Source organism: Anolis carolinensis, unplaced genomic scaffold (genome assembly GCF_035594765.1).
Source record: "Anolis carolinensis isolate JA03-04 unplaced genomic scaffold, rAnoCar3.1.pri scaffold_12, whole genome shotgun sequence".
Lineage (NCBI taxonomy): Eukaryota > Metazoa > Chordata > Lepidosauria > Squamata > Dactyloidae > Anolis > Anolis carolinensis.
Window position 1 is genome coordinate 11,561,253 of NW_026943823.1, and position 17,396 is coordinate 11,578,648.

At 41.7% G+C, this 17,396-nt stretch overlaps 1 protein-coding gene across 11 annotated transcripts in view; it reads right to left on the reverse strand.

Annotated features, from left to right (window-relative positions):
- tenm1 (teneurin transmembrane protein 1) overlaps positions 1-17,396 on the reverse strand; it is a 365,598-nt gene that overhangs the window by 235,669 nt on the left and 112,533 nt on the right. For all 11 annotated transcript variants that reach the window (XM_062963661.1, XM_062963659.1, XM_062963658.1 and 8 more), the window contains exon 2: positions 13,515-13,793. In XM_062963661.1, the coding sequence (XP_062819731.1) occupies positions 13,515-13,731 (217 nt within the window). In that variant the 5' untranslated portion in view covers positions 13,732-13,793. The remainder of the gene's footprint in view (positions 1-13,514; positions 13,794-17,396) is intronic.

Consider the following 17,396-nt stretch of genomic DNA (forward strand, 5'->3'; position numbering starts at 1 on the left):
AGCGTAGGTCCCCTGACTTCTTTTTCATAAACATCACTGGAGAAGCGGCTGGGGATTGAGAGGGTCTGATGAACCCCTTGCGGAGGTTTGACTCTATGAACTCCCTGAGAGCTTTTTGCTCTGGTTCAGTCAAGGAGTAGAGGTGTCCTCGCGGAATCGGGGCCCCCTCCACCAAGTCAATGGCACAGTCATAAGGTCTATGCGGGGGTAGTCTCTCGGCTTCTTTCTCATTGAAAACATCCCAAAAGTCTGAGTATTTCTTGGGCAAGGTGATAATGGATTCAGCGTCTGTAGCGTGGCAAACCTTGGCTACAAGACAATGGTTTTGGCAATATTTGGACGCAAACTGCAGTTCTCTGTTGGTCCAAGAGATGCTGGGGTCGTGGAGTGTCAGCCATGGGATTCCCAAAATCACAGGGAAGTGGGGAACCTCGCTAACAAAGAAGGAAATCTCTTCCATGTGCTCCCTTATCCACATTCTGGTGGGTTCAGACCATTGGCTTACTGGACCTGTCTTGAGGGGGCGGCCATCTATGGCTTGTACCACACGGCCGTTCTTGAAATCGTGATATTGTAGTCCCAGAGAGTCGGCATACTCTCTATCAATGAAGTTGTTTGTGGCTCCAGAGTCTATCATGGCATGGATCATGACGGGTCCTTTCTTGGCTGACCACAAGGTGACCACTAGGAGAAATAGGACCCCGGTTGGCGGCTCTTGAGTGGGGTTTTCGACCGGGTTGGCGAGCCTCTCTACGCCCGGTCGCTGGCTTCCCCCGCCGGCTTTGCGCCCGCCGCCTCGGACGTTTTCGCCTCCACGGAGGACGCCGCCGCCAGACGAGCGGCGGGCTTCCCCTTGGCTGGACACTCTCTGGCAAAGTGGCCCCCGTTTCCGCAGTACCAACAGAGGTTTAGACGTTGGTGGCGGGCCTTCTCGGCAGCATCTAATCTGGGACGCACATTGCCCAACTGCATCGGCACCTCCTCACTTCCTCTGGGGTATGGGGCTGGTGGCAGGGGTCTCCACACTGGACGCGGCTGGATGCCGGTGGGAGCGGGAGGTTTTGCTCCAGCTCTTCCACTCTGGCCTCGGATCCACTGTTTTCTGTTGGCAAGCATGACTTCAGCCCGTAAACATTGATCAATGAGTCTTTCAAGAGAGTTTGGAGGATCCACCTTGGAGATTTCCTCCAACATCTCGATGCTGAGACTCTCCCGAAACTGTCCTCTGAGGGCTATGTCATTCCAGCCGGTGTTATGGGCCAGCACTCGGAACTCGGCTATGTACTGGGACAAAGGCCTGTCCCCTTGGGAAAGGCGTCGGAGTTTGTGGCCGGCCGCCTCTAAATTGTCCTCGATCCCCCAAGTTGCCTTAAGGTGATCCAAGAAGTTTTGCGCGGAACTTAGGTGTGGGGAGGCTTGATCAAACAGCGCCGTCGCCCAGTTGGCCGCTGGCCCGTCTAGGAGACTATAAATCCACGTCACCTTGATGTCTTCTTGGGGAAACTCGGCGTTACGGGCCTCTAGGTACGCCTGGCATTGGCGACGGAAAACATGAACCTTGGAAGCCTCCCCAGAAAACTTGGTTGGCAACGCCAGGGCAGGGAGACGGGCTCCGCGGTCTTTCAAGCCCCGTATCTCTCCCGCCTGTGTATTGAGCATATCCCGGATTCGGTCCACTTCATCCTTGGCGATGGTGTAGCTGAGTGGCTGGTCGCCCGGCCCGGCTCCGGTAGACATTCTGGCCTGGTTTAATTGGTGCTTAAGGTGGCGGAGTCAAGCTGTCACGACCCAGGCTGCAGAGCACCAATAACCATACACAGAGGCCAGAATCTATCTAATATCTTTATTAAGGAAATATGTAAAGCCAATAAAAGTAAATGTAGAATATAGTTCAGAAGATGACCTTTCAGGAAAGGTCAAATATAGTCCAGGGAAACAATGTCCAATATGAAATAGTAAGGTCCAAAGTTGTAATCCAGTAACCGAACACTCACTTTGCCAAGCAAAGTGAGGGGAGATGACAAGGTCCTTTAGTCCATGAAACTTAGGCAAGGCAAGGAAATAGCTTGATTCTTGGTACACAAAGCTTGATTCAAGGCAACAAGGAACGTGGAGCAAGGACAGGATCCGTGGTAAATTCGTGGCGAGGTCCAAAAACAAGGCAAGGTCCGTGAAGCAAGGCAAGGTCCTGGGAAGCAATACAGGGCTGGAAACAGGAGCAAGAACTCGACCGCGGGAGTAGCGTAGTCCACACACAACCTAGTCCCGTAGCTGACGAATTGACTCCGCAAGACTCCTTCGTGGGCAAAACACCTAAGTAGGGTCTCGGTTTCCTGCCAAGAGCAGATTCTCTGGGGAACCAGAAGCGAAAGCCATTCTCTGGGTCCAGATGCATGACTCCCTAAAGTTTCTTATGGGAAACAGGTTTAATCAACCATTTGTTTGGCCGCGATTCTCAGGCTTCTGCGATTAGCCTGTTGAGCTCCTCTCTGTTGTTGACAATAATCACAGCGAGAAAAAGGGGGAGATTTTGGCTCAGGGCTTGTTTGGCAAACTTCTGGAAGGCAAATCTCCTGCAGGTGCAAGGGTTCCAGTTCTGGCTGAGAAAGTTCCAATTCTGACTGAAACGGAGGAAAACCTAAGTTTTCCTCCTCATCTGTCTCAACAGTGTTAGGGACGGGACTACATGGCCCATGAGTCATCACAAAAACATGCAAATGTGAGTAGATAGATAGGTACGCTTCAGTGGGAAAGGCATAAGAAACTCCAAGCAGTCATACCAGTCATACAACCAGGAGGTGACAACGCAGGCTCCTCGGCTTGGAAATGGAGAAGGGCACATCCGTCAGAGCCAGAGATGAGCTCTGCCTCTATAGCCAGAAATGAAAGAAGAAGCCTTTGCCTTTGTTTGTGTATGTGTGTCTCATTGTATTGTAACAAGTCATTGAATGTTTGCATTTATCTGTTTACACTGTAATCTGCTCTGAGTCTCTACTGGGAGAAGGGCGGAATATAAAGTATTATTGATGATATTATTATTATTATTATTATTATTATTATTATTATTGACACAAAAACATTGTATGACACAGCACACAAGATAGATATGCTGGATTTCATATCACAAAATCACAAGTCGAACACTTCCCAAGCGTCTAGGACTGTGTGATGTATTTTTGGATGATGCGTGCAGATCCCAGTAGGGTGGCCTTTTGCAGTTGGCAGATTGTAATTTTGTCAATGTCTATTGTTTCCAAATGCCAGCTGATATCTTTTGGCACGGCACCCAATGTGCCTATCACCACCGGGACCACCTGCACTGGTTTCTGCCAGAGTCTTTGCAGTTCGATCTTGAGGTCCTGATAGCGGCTGAGTTTTTCCTGTTGTTTTTTGTCAATGCGACTGTCACCTGGGATGGCAACATCAATGATCCAAACCTTTTTCTTTTCCGCAACTGTGATGTCTGGTGTGTTGTGTTCCAGAACTTTGTCAGTCTGGATTCGGAAGTCCCACAGTATCTTTGTGTGCTCATTTTCCAATACTTTTGCAGGTTTGTGATCCCACCAGTTCTTTACTGCTGGGAGGTGGTACTTGAGGCATAAGTTCCAATGAATCATTTGGGCCACATAGTTGTGCCTCTGTTTGTAGTCTGTCTGTGTGTTTTTCTTACAGCAGCTGAGGATATGATCAATGGTTTCGTCGGTTTCCTTGCACAGTCTGCATTTTGGGTCATCAGCTGATTTTTTGATCTTGGCCTTGATTGCATTTGTTCTGATGGTTTGCTCCTGGGCTAAAAGGATCAGGCCTTCTGTCTCCTTCTTCAGTGTATTATTATTATTATTATTATTATTATTATTATTATTATTATTATTATTTGATAGTGCAGTGTCAAATGTTTGTTATTTAAACAATTATTTCTTCTCCCAGTGCAGCCAGCATAGTATAGTGGTTTGAGCACTGGAGAGTGACTTTGGAGACCAGGGTTCAGCCATGGAAACCCATCACCAAAAAAACCATGAAAGGTGCAACTCAGGGTCACCATAAGTTGGAAATAACTTGAAGGCACACAACAAGGCTGTTATCCATAGTCACTGGTCTTCTTGCAATGCATCCTATGTATATATTAAAGTATGAAAAAGAATTATGACAGATGGTGCCTCTTGCAAATCAGGCCCACTGTTTACATTTTCTTTTTAATGTATATATCAAGGCATTTAATACTGTACTCAGAACTGACATGCTCCTGTCTCTTGGTGTCTTTTAAGTTGTGGAAAAAGCCAACACAAAGTCTTTTAAAATCTTGCACAGATAAAATTCTAATCATTCTTTTTTTACTTCTTGGAATCTTATCCTGATAGTAACAGAAAATATAAAACAAATGAGATAGAAAACCGTGGTAGCAATGGCAAGATAATTGTTGAAACCCTTACAAACAAAACAAAACAAGAAAGTGTTCATTTATTGCATTGGAAAAATAAATGGTTGACGTCTTCTTCCGAAGGGCAACAGTTATATTTGTACCCTGGATTTGGTGAGTTACTAATATTACCATCTGTAATTCCATCTCCTTGTTAAGGCAATGTATTATAGGCTGCCTCAAGTCCCACTTTTTGGCAGAAAGGTCAAGAATAAACCAAACAAACATACAAATAATCCCACTATTAAATCCCCCGATATAACAAGTCCAATAACAAACCATAATTACTGGTATATGTTCCAAGATAATTTAGCTGACAAGCCCCAGGCTTCTTTCAGATATAACAATCTCATATCTTGCTTTTTGTTTGTTTGATTGTGAGGCTGTGTATTCCTACCTTGCCTCTCTTCTCTTCTCATACATGGTTTGCTTTGTAATAGTTGCTTGTAATGAGGAGACTGGGAGGCACTTATGTAAGTCCTGCTTACAAAGCCAGATTTAATCTGTGTACATGCGGGTTCCAGGATTCCATTGCATTGAGCCATATCAGTTTAAAGTGGTGCCAAACTGCATTAATTTGATAGTGTAGATCAGGGGTCCCCAAACTAAGGCCAAAGTCATTTACCTGGCCACCGCCCTCAGTTTTATAATAAAATATATTGTATAATAATATTATAATGTAATACAATATAACACTAATAACAATACCATATAATAATATTAATTATATATTATATATTAATAATAATATTACTAATAATATTACAGTATAGTGGTATAGTTCAATATAGTAATATATAATGCTAACAGTGTGCTAAGCTAATAATATAATATATTGTATTGTACATATAATTTGTAAGCCACTATGAGTCCCCTTTGGGGTGAGAAGGGTGTGATACAAATGTAGTAAATAAATATAGTAAATAAATAAATAAATTTTAGACTTAGGCTCGCCCAAAGTCTGAAATAACTTGAAGGCACACAACAACAACAACAACAACAACAACAACAATCCTAATTAACTTGACTATCTCATTGGCCAGAAGCAGGCCCACACTTCCCATTGAAATCCTGATAAATGTATGTTGGTTAAAATTGTTTTTATTTTTAAATATTGTATTACTCTTTCATTGTTCTTGTTGTTGTTTTTGCACTACAAATAAGACATGTGCAGTGTGCATCGGAATTTGTTTGTATTTTTTTTTCAAATGATAATTTGGCCCTTCAACAGTCTGAAGGATTGTGGACTGGCCCTCTGCTTAAAAAGTTTGGGGACCCCTGGTGTAGATGCACCCTAGTTGTGGTTGAGGGCTTCCATTTCAGCAGGACTGTTCCAGTTCAAACTATAAAGAAGCCATCAAAAGCACTGAACGCTATGACTAAAATAGATTCAGGACCTTGGACAGCTCTTCTGACTATGTATAAACACAGGGTGGATGCATCATGCCACAGAGATGAGAATTGCAAACCACCTTTAGACAGGTGTCTCTTTCACTGGAGTCTCTAGGTCAGTGATTCTCAACCTGGGGTCCCCAGGTTTTTTTGCCTACAACTCCCAGAAATTCCAGCTAGTTTACCAGGTGTTCGGATTTCTGGGGGTTGAAGGCCAAAAACATCTGGGGATCTTAGGTTGAGAACCACTGCTCTAGGTCAATCTTTCACTGGTCATTCTGGTCTAAGGTTGGTTCTGATTTGCCCCAACACATGATTAAAGGTACAGATCCAGGGAAAAACATTTGCACAACAATCTTCAAGTATGAAGTAGAACATCTTCCTTCTTATTTTAATGGGCTTTCAACCTGGGCCAGAGTCAATATGGTTCAATAAATAAATGATTGGAAAAAAATCTTGGATTTGAAATGTAACCATTCATCTTTTGTGTTAACAGCTGCCATGTTGTCTTCAACTTAAGGCAACTCTAAGAATGAGAGGCCTCCCTGTTATCAACAGCCCTTCTATGATACTTGAAACTCTGGCCTGTAACTTCATTGGTTGAATCCATCCATCTGGAATGTGGTACTTCTCTTTTCCTACTGCCTTCTACTTTACCAAGCATTAGGAAAAGGTAAAGGTTTCCCCCTGACATCAAGTCCAGTCGAGTCCAACTCTGAGGGTTGGTGCTCATCTCCATTTCTATGCCAAAGAGCCAGCGTTGTCCATAGACACCTCCAAGGTTATGTGGCCGGCATGATTGCATGAAGTGCCATTACCTTTCCGCTGGAGCGGTACCTATTGATCTACTCACATTTGCATGTTTTCGAACTGCTAGGTTGGCAGAAGCTGGGGCTAACAGTGTGTGCTCACTCTGCTCCCTGGATTTGAACCTGTGACCTTTCGGTCCGCAAGTTCAGCAGCTCAGCAGTTAAACATGCTGCACCGCCGTGGGCACATTATCACCGGGAGCACATTAATTACCAAACATTATCATCTATTTTTTTAGTGAGTCATGATATGGCCAAAGTATAATAGTCTCAATATAGTCATTTCAACTTCTCAGGAAAGTTCAAGCTTGATTTGTTTCAGCAATCCCTGGTATTCACCCCACCTCCTACCTATAGTGAAGTCTTCATCTTTTCCTACTGATTCTACATTACCAAGGGAGATTTCATGGAGACTTTCCCAAGTTTTAGTCTCCTTCTGGTTTTTTATTACCATCCTCATCTTGATTTATGACTCAACCAAAGTATAGAAGATCTTTGCATTCTTATTCCAGTTATGTAACTATGTTTGGGCACTGTTATTTCATTTATATCCCAAACTTTCTCTCAAAATGGGGCCCAGGAGGTCTCATTCTGCCTCATTCTTTCTGCCTTTCAAAACAATAAACCGCCTCTTCAGTGCCATTAACTCATCCAAATTCTCCAATTCATTAGCTTGATTAGAGAATTACGCCACAGAGGTTGTTTTGGCATACTGTATTCAGCTTAGCAATTCATTAGAGTACACATTAATTTTGTTTTGTTATAAGATGTCAATTAATAAGCCCAGTAACTCAATAATTCACCCATTCATTAATGGTAATGCAGAAAGAAAGATTATAGAATTCCTTAATGCCAATACAAAAAGAATGATTATAAAATTAATTGCATCAGGATAATATACTACAAGTCTATAATTAATTGATAACAGAACCAAAATTTATTACCTCCAATACCCAGCCCCATATTATACTGCCACTAATTCATTCATTAATGCTAGATCAATATCACAGTCCAGAGATAAATCAAATTAAAGTTCCACTGGGGGGGAAATCAACATATTTGCTCTGTTTTCTTTCCTTGATTTTGCCATTTCATATAAGGGGGATATATAAACATAAGGCAGATTTTACTATGCCATTGTATAGGATGGGACTTGATTTTGGTTTCCACGAGGAGTCCTGGATACCAAGGGGCCGCTGTAGTTAACTTTGAATAAAAAGTTTTCCAAAACATGTGGAATTGCTCTTCTTTTGTGATTTAGCAACCTAATCCGATTCCTTCCCCGTTATTTTTGCTGGTGGTATCATGTTTTCTGTTAAGGAGACAATGCTCAAGAACATATCTAGTTCCTTAGCTAAGGTATACCTTATGGATAAATGTATAATTTATTTATTTACAGTATTTATATTCTGCCCTTCTCACCCCGAAGGGGACTCAGGGTAGGTCACAATGCACATATACATGGCAAACATTCAATGCCATTATACAATATGACATATATAGACAGACACAGAGGCAATTTGACATTCCAGCTTTTGGCTTCATGAGGATATGCTCAATTCCGGCCACAGGAGGAGCTGCCGCTTCGCAGTCCACTTGTGACACCGAGTCCTTGATGGAGTACTTCCTCATTCTTCCACATGCTGCTGGAAGGTTTTATGGTGTCATAAATTAGTTAAATTAGCCTCCCCGCAAAGCGGTACCAAAATTTCCTACTCGATAGATGCAACTCTCTTTCGGGCTGCATAGGTCAACAGCGAGCTAGATTATTACATGGTCGGGAGCTCACTCCAACCTGGGCTGGATTTGAACTCATGACCTCTCGGTCAGTAATGATTTATTGAAGCTGGCTACTAACCAGCTGCACCACACCCGGCCATCTTTTTTCCATCATCCCTCTCCCTGGTTCAAAAAGGTTGGTTTGAAGAGAGTTTCCACATGGGAAACAATGTGAAACTGCATATCTTTTGACCATATATCTTCCTGCATCTCATGGTTTTTGTTCTTTATCTTGAATTTGCAGGATTGTTGTTAATATGTGCCTTGAAGGTGACTCTGACTGAGAATTTTCTTGGTCTTGGCAAGGTTTTTGTTTCAAAATAAGTTTGCGATTCTTTTCCTTTAAGGCTGAAAGAGCGTGGCTTGCCGAAGGTCATCTGATGGATTTCATGCCTGAGCAGCAGGGACTCGAACCCTGGTTTTGCCCATCTGCAAAGGCATCTTTCCTTTCAGCTTATCTGACCGCCAGCCGCAGCCCGCAGGCCCTTAAAATAGACCCTCAAGCTTGAGCTATCATTTTCATGCAATTCGATGAAACGATTTTCTCCTCAGCATAATGTCATGGTAGATTTTATCTAGCACATCCTGTAGAACTTTAGCTTTCACTGGCAGTAAAAGGTAGATTACAAATTATTGGCGTGCATTCAGAAGTAAATGGGAAAAGAAGGGAACCTCAAAGAACAGCCCCCAAAATAAGCCCAAGTATTCTTCCCATGAAGCAAATGGATACACAACACATCTCTTTTTAAAAAGGCAATTGCTTTCTTTGAACAATATGTCCAGGTAAACTTTCCTGTCTAGATGCCCTTATTTTAAAATACAGTTTCCCATCATAAAGGCTTTTTATTATTCCCAGTATAACAGAAGAGCAGAACAGCCTTCAGTAGAATCATTTTATGTTTCCTTTTTTCACCCCTGATCTGTAGATCCAAGGTGCATTGAAAAGATGGATGATTAAATTTCTGTTGGTATCTATTCAACGCACAGCTTAGCAGACAGAATCACTGGGAAGAATCAATCTGACCGGCAGTCATGTTCTGTGCCTTTCTGGGCTCCAAAAGTAACTGTATAACTCAGACATGTGGACCATGACCTCATTCAATGGGAAGCTGCTTTGGTTGAGACATATAACTGACCCAAGTAGTCCAGCCTTGTCTCCAGGGTTTCAGGCAGGATTACTTTCTAGCCCAACCACTAATCTTTGGCATTGCCTTGTGCTCCTCCAGACAAATACTAACCAGGCCTGACCTGGTTCTGGCACTTCTCAAAACAGACAAAACCAGAACATGCCAAGTGGTATGGTGGTACAATCTGTGTGCACTATTGTCAATAATGTCTATGTTCTGTGTTTCTGAAATAACACCACAGGCAGGTGCTATGAAAAGTAGTGAGTGGTCCATAAGCTATTGTCTGCTAATTCACAATACGTGTCAAGGGTATTCAACTGTTGTATCCAATGCACAAGATTTAAAATTTTGGTACTACTTCCTGACACACTGGAAAAAAAATACTAATCTACAACATAGTTTGCTGTGAGTTATCTGGGCTGTATGGCCATGTTCCAGAAGCATTCTCTCCTGATGCCCACATCTATGGCAGGCATCCTCAGAGGTTGTGAGGTCTGTTGAAAACTAAACAAGTGGGTTTTAGATATCTGAGGAATGTCTAGGGCGGGAGAAAAAAGTCTTTTTCTGTTTGAGGCAAGTGCGAATGTTGCAATTGGCCACCTTGATTAGCATTGAGTGGCCTTGTAGCTTCACAGTCTGGCTGCTTCCTGCCAGTAAATAAAGAACAACACTCAGTAAACAGGGGAATCCTTTTGCCTAAGGAACTCTAAGATGTCCGAAAAGTGTGCCATAAAAAAGCACAACTTCCTATTTCCATTTGCTGAATAAACAGATCCAACCTAAAAGATACAGATACAAAGTGCACCTTAGCATTAGATAGACCATATTTCCTGCAAGAAGTATTCAACAGTGGGACGGATTGCTTCTCTCTCTCATGAGGTTACAATGTGGACCATCATCCCCCCAAGATCTTCAATCCCTGGTAAAGCAAACCTTACTCTTCAACCATGCTGTGAACAGCCTGAAACAATTTGTATTTTTCCCCCTGGATTTTAAACAGGCTTTAGATTGTTTTAAAACTGGGTTTTCTTTGCTATATGTTCACTTGGTGGCCTGAGAAATGTTACGCTGCTCTTCTTGCTTTATAGATTGCTATTCTTTTTTTAAAAAAAATGTGTTCTTTAATACTAATCGTAAGCTGGATTGCCTTGGGAAAATGTTATGTTTTGAAATGTGCCATAAGCAGTCTTTAAAATTCTGTTTCCCTTGGCTTACTCTTGAAATGAAAAATAAAATGGCTTGCTCTATCTCATAGAATGGGAAAGTTATAAAATGAGCTGCCTGACACCAGATCTCCTTGAACAAATGCTATTTTAGGGGCTCATGTTGAAAGAGTAGCTATTTTTGCAAACCTTTTCAGCATTGTTCAGTTTACCATATATTTCATGGATGGTGCATTGATTTTATGCATTGTTTTTACATAGTGTGCATGATAAATGTTGAAATCTTTAGAAGTGAGCAATTTATAAAAGTTGATTAATAAACAAATAAACAGATATTTGAGTGGAACGGGTTAAAATGCTTTCTGAACTTGCAGTGAAAAATATAAATATATGTGTTTATATACATTATATATATATATATATATCTGCATGTGCAGTCTTGTTTTGATACAATCTTGTTAGTAATGGTTTTCTAATGCTTTTTTAAAGCCACAATCTAGCTTTAATCGAACGATCCAAAAGAAACAGAGTGCTTAATTTTCCACAACACTTGTATGGAATGCTAACTTAAATACTGATCCCTATTCATGTATCAGTCCAGTACTCAGACACTTCCAGCAAGGAAATAGGGTGAAAATCAGCCAGAAAAAGAAATAAGAAGAAAAAACAATCCTCCTTATTAAAACCAACAATATATTTTAAACAGTTTTTTTTTTAGGAAAATGAGGTTGAGATGAAAATCTATTTCAGAACATGGGCAACAGGCATAAATATTCTTATGCAATCTAGTTTGACAAAGGTGGCATAACACATGCTGACGAGAAATGCTTGGAGAGTTGCAGATTTCATACACACGCCCTCTTTAAAAGAAAATGCTTATAAAATGTGGTATGTTGATAAACACATACTGTTGTTCAGTAGAGAGAAAAGGGTAACAGATGGTCTGTGGAAGAACAAGAGGAGAATGCATATCTTTCAGCAATTGCTGCTTTCAAGCCATCTGCATTTCTATATTCCTGGAACAGTGGAGGTTGGTTGTTCCCATGTCACTCTGGTTTTTACTTTAAATGTAAAAAATAAAAAGCTCACCACCATTACCAACTATCACTCTCTAAAGCAGTTTCAGAAATATTATTTTCTGCAGAGAAAATTCTGCAGTTGTGGGCTTATTCTGTACAAAATCCAAACATATTTGTTAGATGCAGAAAGAGGCATATTCTGTGCAAATGTGCATGGGAAATGAAATTATTGTGTAGAATTAATGTTTTCTATACCAAAGAAGTTCTTTCTTGCACATAAAATGCCTTTTTTCTGCAGAAAACAAACCCATGTTAATTAATTTTTATTTTATTTTGTATTTTAGCCAACTGATTGGACACATAGTTGGATAAAATTTACAACAGTTAAAACTGCTTAGAATACGGGGTTAAAACTGCTTGATGCCATACATGATGGCTAAAAACATAAGTTAAAAACTGCAAAGGTACTGGCATGTTTTAGCCTGTATCTAAAATTGGGAATTGTTTAATCCTGGCCATCTCAGAAAGAAACTTGACAACCACTAAGGTCATGTGGGGAAGATTGTCACCAAGTAGAAACTTCACATAAAGTAAGTTTTTCACTAGGGCATTGATTATGTGTCTTGGGCCTGTTCATAGAAACTACATGACAGTATAATATGGTAGATGCATTTTACTTCCTATTTGTTACATGGACAGAGTCTTTCTTTATATGGGACACCCGTGAATCTCCCACGCAGCAGTTCAGACGGGAACTCATTACATCTTGCTTTGGAAAATATACAGCAGTATTTGGCCACAGTCAAGTTCTTTAAGTAATTTGCTGCATGGAAAGGCCCGACATAGTGTATGGACAGAGCACTTGAGGAGCAAGATACATATGAACAGGAACGTAGCTCACAAAAGGCAATGTCCCACAGTCTCTGATTGATTTGATTGATTTGAGAGCAACATCAAAGCTGAGATGAGTTAAGAGAGATGTTGAGGGAGTAAGCTTTCTTAGAATTGTATCTTAAGCCAACTGCTTAAGAACTCATCCTGAGCTAAGAGATGAATCAGACTGTATCCTAGACTGAAAACTCTGGTCTTGAGCCAATATTTAAGTGCCCCCCAGGCTCTTATTGACAAGGTTATTTCCCCGGATTCAAGTAACAAGGGGAGCTAGAGGAGGGACCTCAAAAACTGTCTTGGTTCTTCGTCTATTTTGGTGACTTAAGATGTTAATTTTGCATGAAATAAACTTGAATTACACAGCTTATTGTCCTTCTAGAACTCTTCTCAACTACTGAGAAACATACTTTGACCATTTAAAAATATTTTCAAGTATTATTTAAATCTTTAGATTTTCCTCCAAACCTAAGACTCAAGGCAGTTCAATACTTTCTTCTCTTTGCTCTGTTTTCACATTTCTTTAGGAACTTTGCCTTCTGTTTGGATCTCTAAAATGTACCTCTAAACACTCAAGTGAATCTTTAAGTAATCACAATGCTAAAAATTTAGAGACTGAAGGAAAAATTCATTGTTTAGAGAAAGAAATTTGTACTTGAAAGGACAATAAATATCCTCATTTTGACCCCACAAGTGTAAGTAATTGTTTGCTGGCATTTTTTGCAATACCTACAAGATTTTGCAGTAATCCACAGACACATTTATACAACAGAAGATACGAAATGGAAGACTTTGGGGGAAATTGCTTCATCTGTTCCATGTAATACAGGAATGGTAGACATTTTTTATAGGTGGTCCTGAAAGAATTCAATATACTATTGTAATCATTTGATTATTTGTTGAAGGAAAAAAAGAAATACCTTGAGTGGATTCGTCAACAGCTTTTCTTTTTCTGTTGTGGCTGTTATAATTCAGTCTGAGTTCTTGGCCATATTCGTTAAGAGTTTCTCTGGATTCGTAGGATTGTCTTGCCTTTCTCCCATCTTCGCTTTCATCGGAAGAGCTTGTATAAGCTAAGTCCATTTCATGCTTGGCCTTTGATAGCGGCTGGTAGGGTTTGCAGTCCATCTGCTCCATTGCTGAGTGAGTAGGACCAGAGTCATGAAAACAGTGAGTTGAGGCTCCTTACAGAAATGGCCCTGAAAGAGACAAAATTGTAGCTCTTCATTCAAGGCAAAAAAACTGGATTCAAACATTGCATTGAGTCAAGGGAAACATAAACGTTCTCATTAAAATCCCTTGCGTTGAAATATTTGAGCCAGTTAATTGTTACAGGAAATTAAATAAATACTACAATTATAGGAAAGTATTCCCTTTGCTCCTTTAAATTATAGCAAGTGTAGATTAACATAATAGTTTACCTGAATATATAATAGCCCATCATTTTTCCAAATGTTGGGGTCAGTCTGAACTCATCTCTCACATCTGTTTTTTTCCATCATACATCAGCTTAACCTGAATATACTTTTTTATTTTCAGGCAAATTATCCTGTTACATCCAAACCAGGGGTGTGCCGTCCGCCGGACCATAAAAAACTATAAAACTGAAACGTGCTGTCCTTTATCCGGGCGAACTGCAAATCCCTATAAGCTGTCCTATAGATATTGAACGACTGAGTCTGGATAACTTCAAAAAAGGATGTTTATTCATACAAGGTTGTAAACCTGGCACAGATCTTAAAGTTGCAGAAAATGAAACAAATTTCCATAGGTTTTAGTTGCAGAATTATCCCTGGTTCCAGAAGGCAAAGGTGATTATAAAACCACTATACCCTAATCACGCTGCCTATATTAGAAGGAGAAACTCTTTCCTTCCCTATCTTTACAGCAAAGATTAGTTCTAGAAGCGATGGAATAACCCTGCTCCTCTAACTAGAATTCCTATTCCAGATCAGTATAATTCAATACTTATCTAATTTGGATAGGCTTAGATTGGCCTGGTTTTGAGGATGATTTGTCCCAGTTAGCCTTGCACAGCTCCAGCACGTTGGAAGACTATAGCCAGAATGAAGCTCCAAAATGGAGACTAGACCCTGGTAAAAAGGGCGGTCCTAAGATGTTGCACTCTTTGACCAATCACTGCAAAGAAAACTGCAGCCAGCTCTTGCAGATTCCAAGCCACCTTTCCTAGGCCTTTGCAGCCAGAGGCTCAAACAAAATGTAAAGGAGGGAAAACAAACAAACGACCAATAGGTAAGGCAAACCATCGTCCTGGGGGACGGAACACTCCCCGCTAAATTCCCAGGATGTGGGAATTTACCAATCAAAAACATACAAACACCTTTGTATACACAACAATACAAACACTAGAACTTTAAACATCTCCAATAAGCAACACGAGGTCACTAATTGGTCTGTCCAAAATGGACACTTTGCCTCTGTTGCAAGTCTTTAATTGAACTTTCCTGACCTTACCGTCCGGGCAAGGAAAGGTCTTTAATACAATGCCCATGGGCCACGCATGGCGGGGCAAGTCTTTGTCCTTTAACAACACAACGTTGTTAACCTCAATGTTGTCCTGTGGGCTTTGCCAGATTCTTCTAGCTTGAAGCTGGCTTAAGTACTCAGCTTTCCACCTTTTCCAAAAGTGGTTGGCCAAGGACTGCACCTGTTTCCACAGGGCACGGTGAGTTCCGTCCGGAACTGGCAACATGACGTCCTTCCATCCTGGCACCTTTTGTGTCAAAATAAGTGCAGGAGTCAGTGGTTGTAAGTTCTCAGGGTCACTGGTAAGGGGAACCAGCGGCCGGTTGTTGATAATTGCGGTAACTTCCGCCATAAGTGTCACCAAAACATCATGCGTCAATGACCTATGACTCAAAAACATGGCATTAAGGATTTTGCGACTAATACCAATCATCCTCTCCCAAACACCACCCATATGGGAGGCGTGAGGAACATTGAAAGTCCACATAATTTGTTCAGTATTCGTAAAGTTCTGAACCTTTGGGTCTCTCCCAAACCTAGACACACAATTGAGTTCTTTGGTCGCACCTACAAAATTGGTGCCACAGTCCGACCGAATTGACTTAATTGGCCCTCTGAGGGCTATGAACCTTTTTAATGCGTTTAAAAATGATGAAGTGTCCATCCCTTCTATGACTTCTATATGGACAGCTCGTATTACTAAACAAGTAAACAAAACTGCCCACCTCTTGTTATTTACAACACCACCCCTGGTTTTCCTAGTGACAACCTCCCAAGGACCAAACACATCGATTCCCACATGGGAAAAGGGTGGGTCTGTCAAAGTCCTATCCTGAGGTAGTTCTGCCATCAACTGACTTTGACAGTTTCGTCTGAGTCGCCGACATTTGACACATTTGAAAATACAACTGTTGACCAACCTTTTGGCATTAACTACCCACAGACCTTCATTTCTAAGGGCTGCCTCAGTTAGAGTTCTACCCTGATGATGGATTCTTTTCTTTAGGGACCAGAGTCTTTTCCCTGCCATGTGTCTATTGTTTAGCGAAGTGGGCTTATCTGACTTAAAGGGCAAAGGAGCTACCCAATTTCCCTCTGTACTTCGTGAGACTTGAGCATTCATACTGTCCAAGAACCTTTGCTCATCTTTCGAGAGCGCTATGGCTTCGTCTCTCTCAGAGACTTTGAAGGTGGAGGAATACTCTGGAGTTATTCCTTGGCAGTAGACTGAGATGTGACTTAGGCAACTGCGCACAAGTGTAGGACGTCCACCTTTAAGCACCTGTGCTTGATTAGAGTCCAACGACGATGGTGGGTGCATCTTGTTTATGCACACTGGGCCTATGACTGTCCAGCCTAATGGCAATTGTTGTGCGATAGGTGCACCTGGAGGTCCTTTAACTTGATCGTTCACACAAAACAAGCTCGGGCAGTCCGAACCAAGCAAAAGGGCAATGTCCACATCTGGCTGAAATGCTGGTATAGCATTCTTCAATCGTCGCAAATGTGGATGGGCCTCCACAACTTCTCTGGTGACAATCTGCCTTTTGTTCCGGGGAATAGAGGAACACTCAATGAGGTCTGGTAACTCGAACAGTCTCTTCTGGTCACAAGAGGAGACAACAAAGCCGGATGCTATGCGACCCTGCAACTTCTTCTTCCCTACACAGGTGGACATGGTGTAGTCGACCGTCTGGGTTTTTATGTCAAACAGTTGGAAAAACTCTGGAGTAGCTAGGGAGGCATCGCTCTGTGAATCTAGGGCCACATAGAGTCTCTTTTTAAGCCAAGGGCTCTTGGATGGATATACATCCGCTAGGCAGATAGGATGACAGACTCTGAACTGGTGCGAGTCAGAGCATAGTTCTGTGCAGGCGACTGCTGAAACCTCCACCTGCATCTCTGGTACGGCTGGCTTGTCGGTGTCTTCGACTGCTGACTTTTCTTTTGGTGAAGCGTTCTCTTTGGGGTGGGAGATGATATTGGAGTTGTGCATTGCGGTGCAATGCTTGAGGCTGTTGCATTTCTCACACTTGATGTTTTCTTTGCAGTTGGATGCAAAGTGTGGAGTTGCTCCACAGCATCTAAAGCAGATTCCCTGCTTTTGAACTAGCTGTTGCCTTTCTTTGTATGTCTTTCTACTAAACTCCCTGCAGTTGGCCAAGCTGTGAGGCTTTTGGTGAATAGGGCAAAGCAACTCTTTTACCTCCGACCTGGGTTCATCAGTCTTGTGTTGAGTTTCGACTGCCTTTACGCTGACAGGTCTATTGGCCTCTCTAGGTGGTTTCTTGTCCACTTCAGATGCCTTCCCTGGA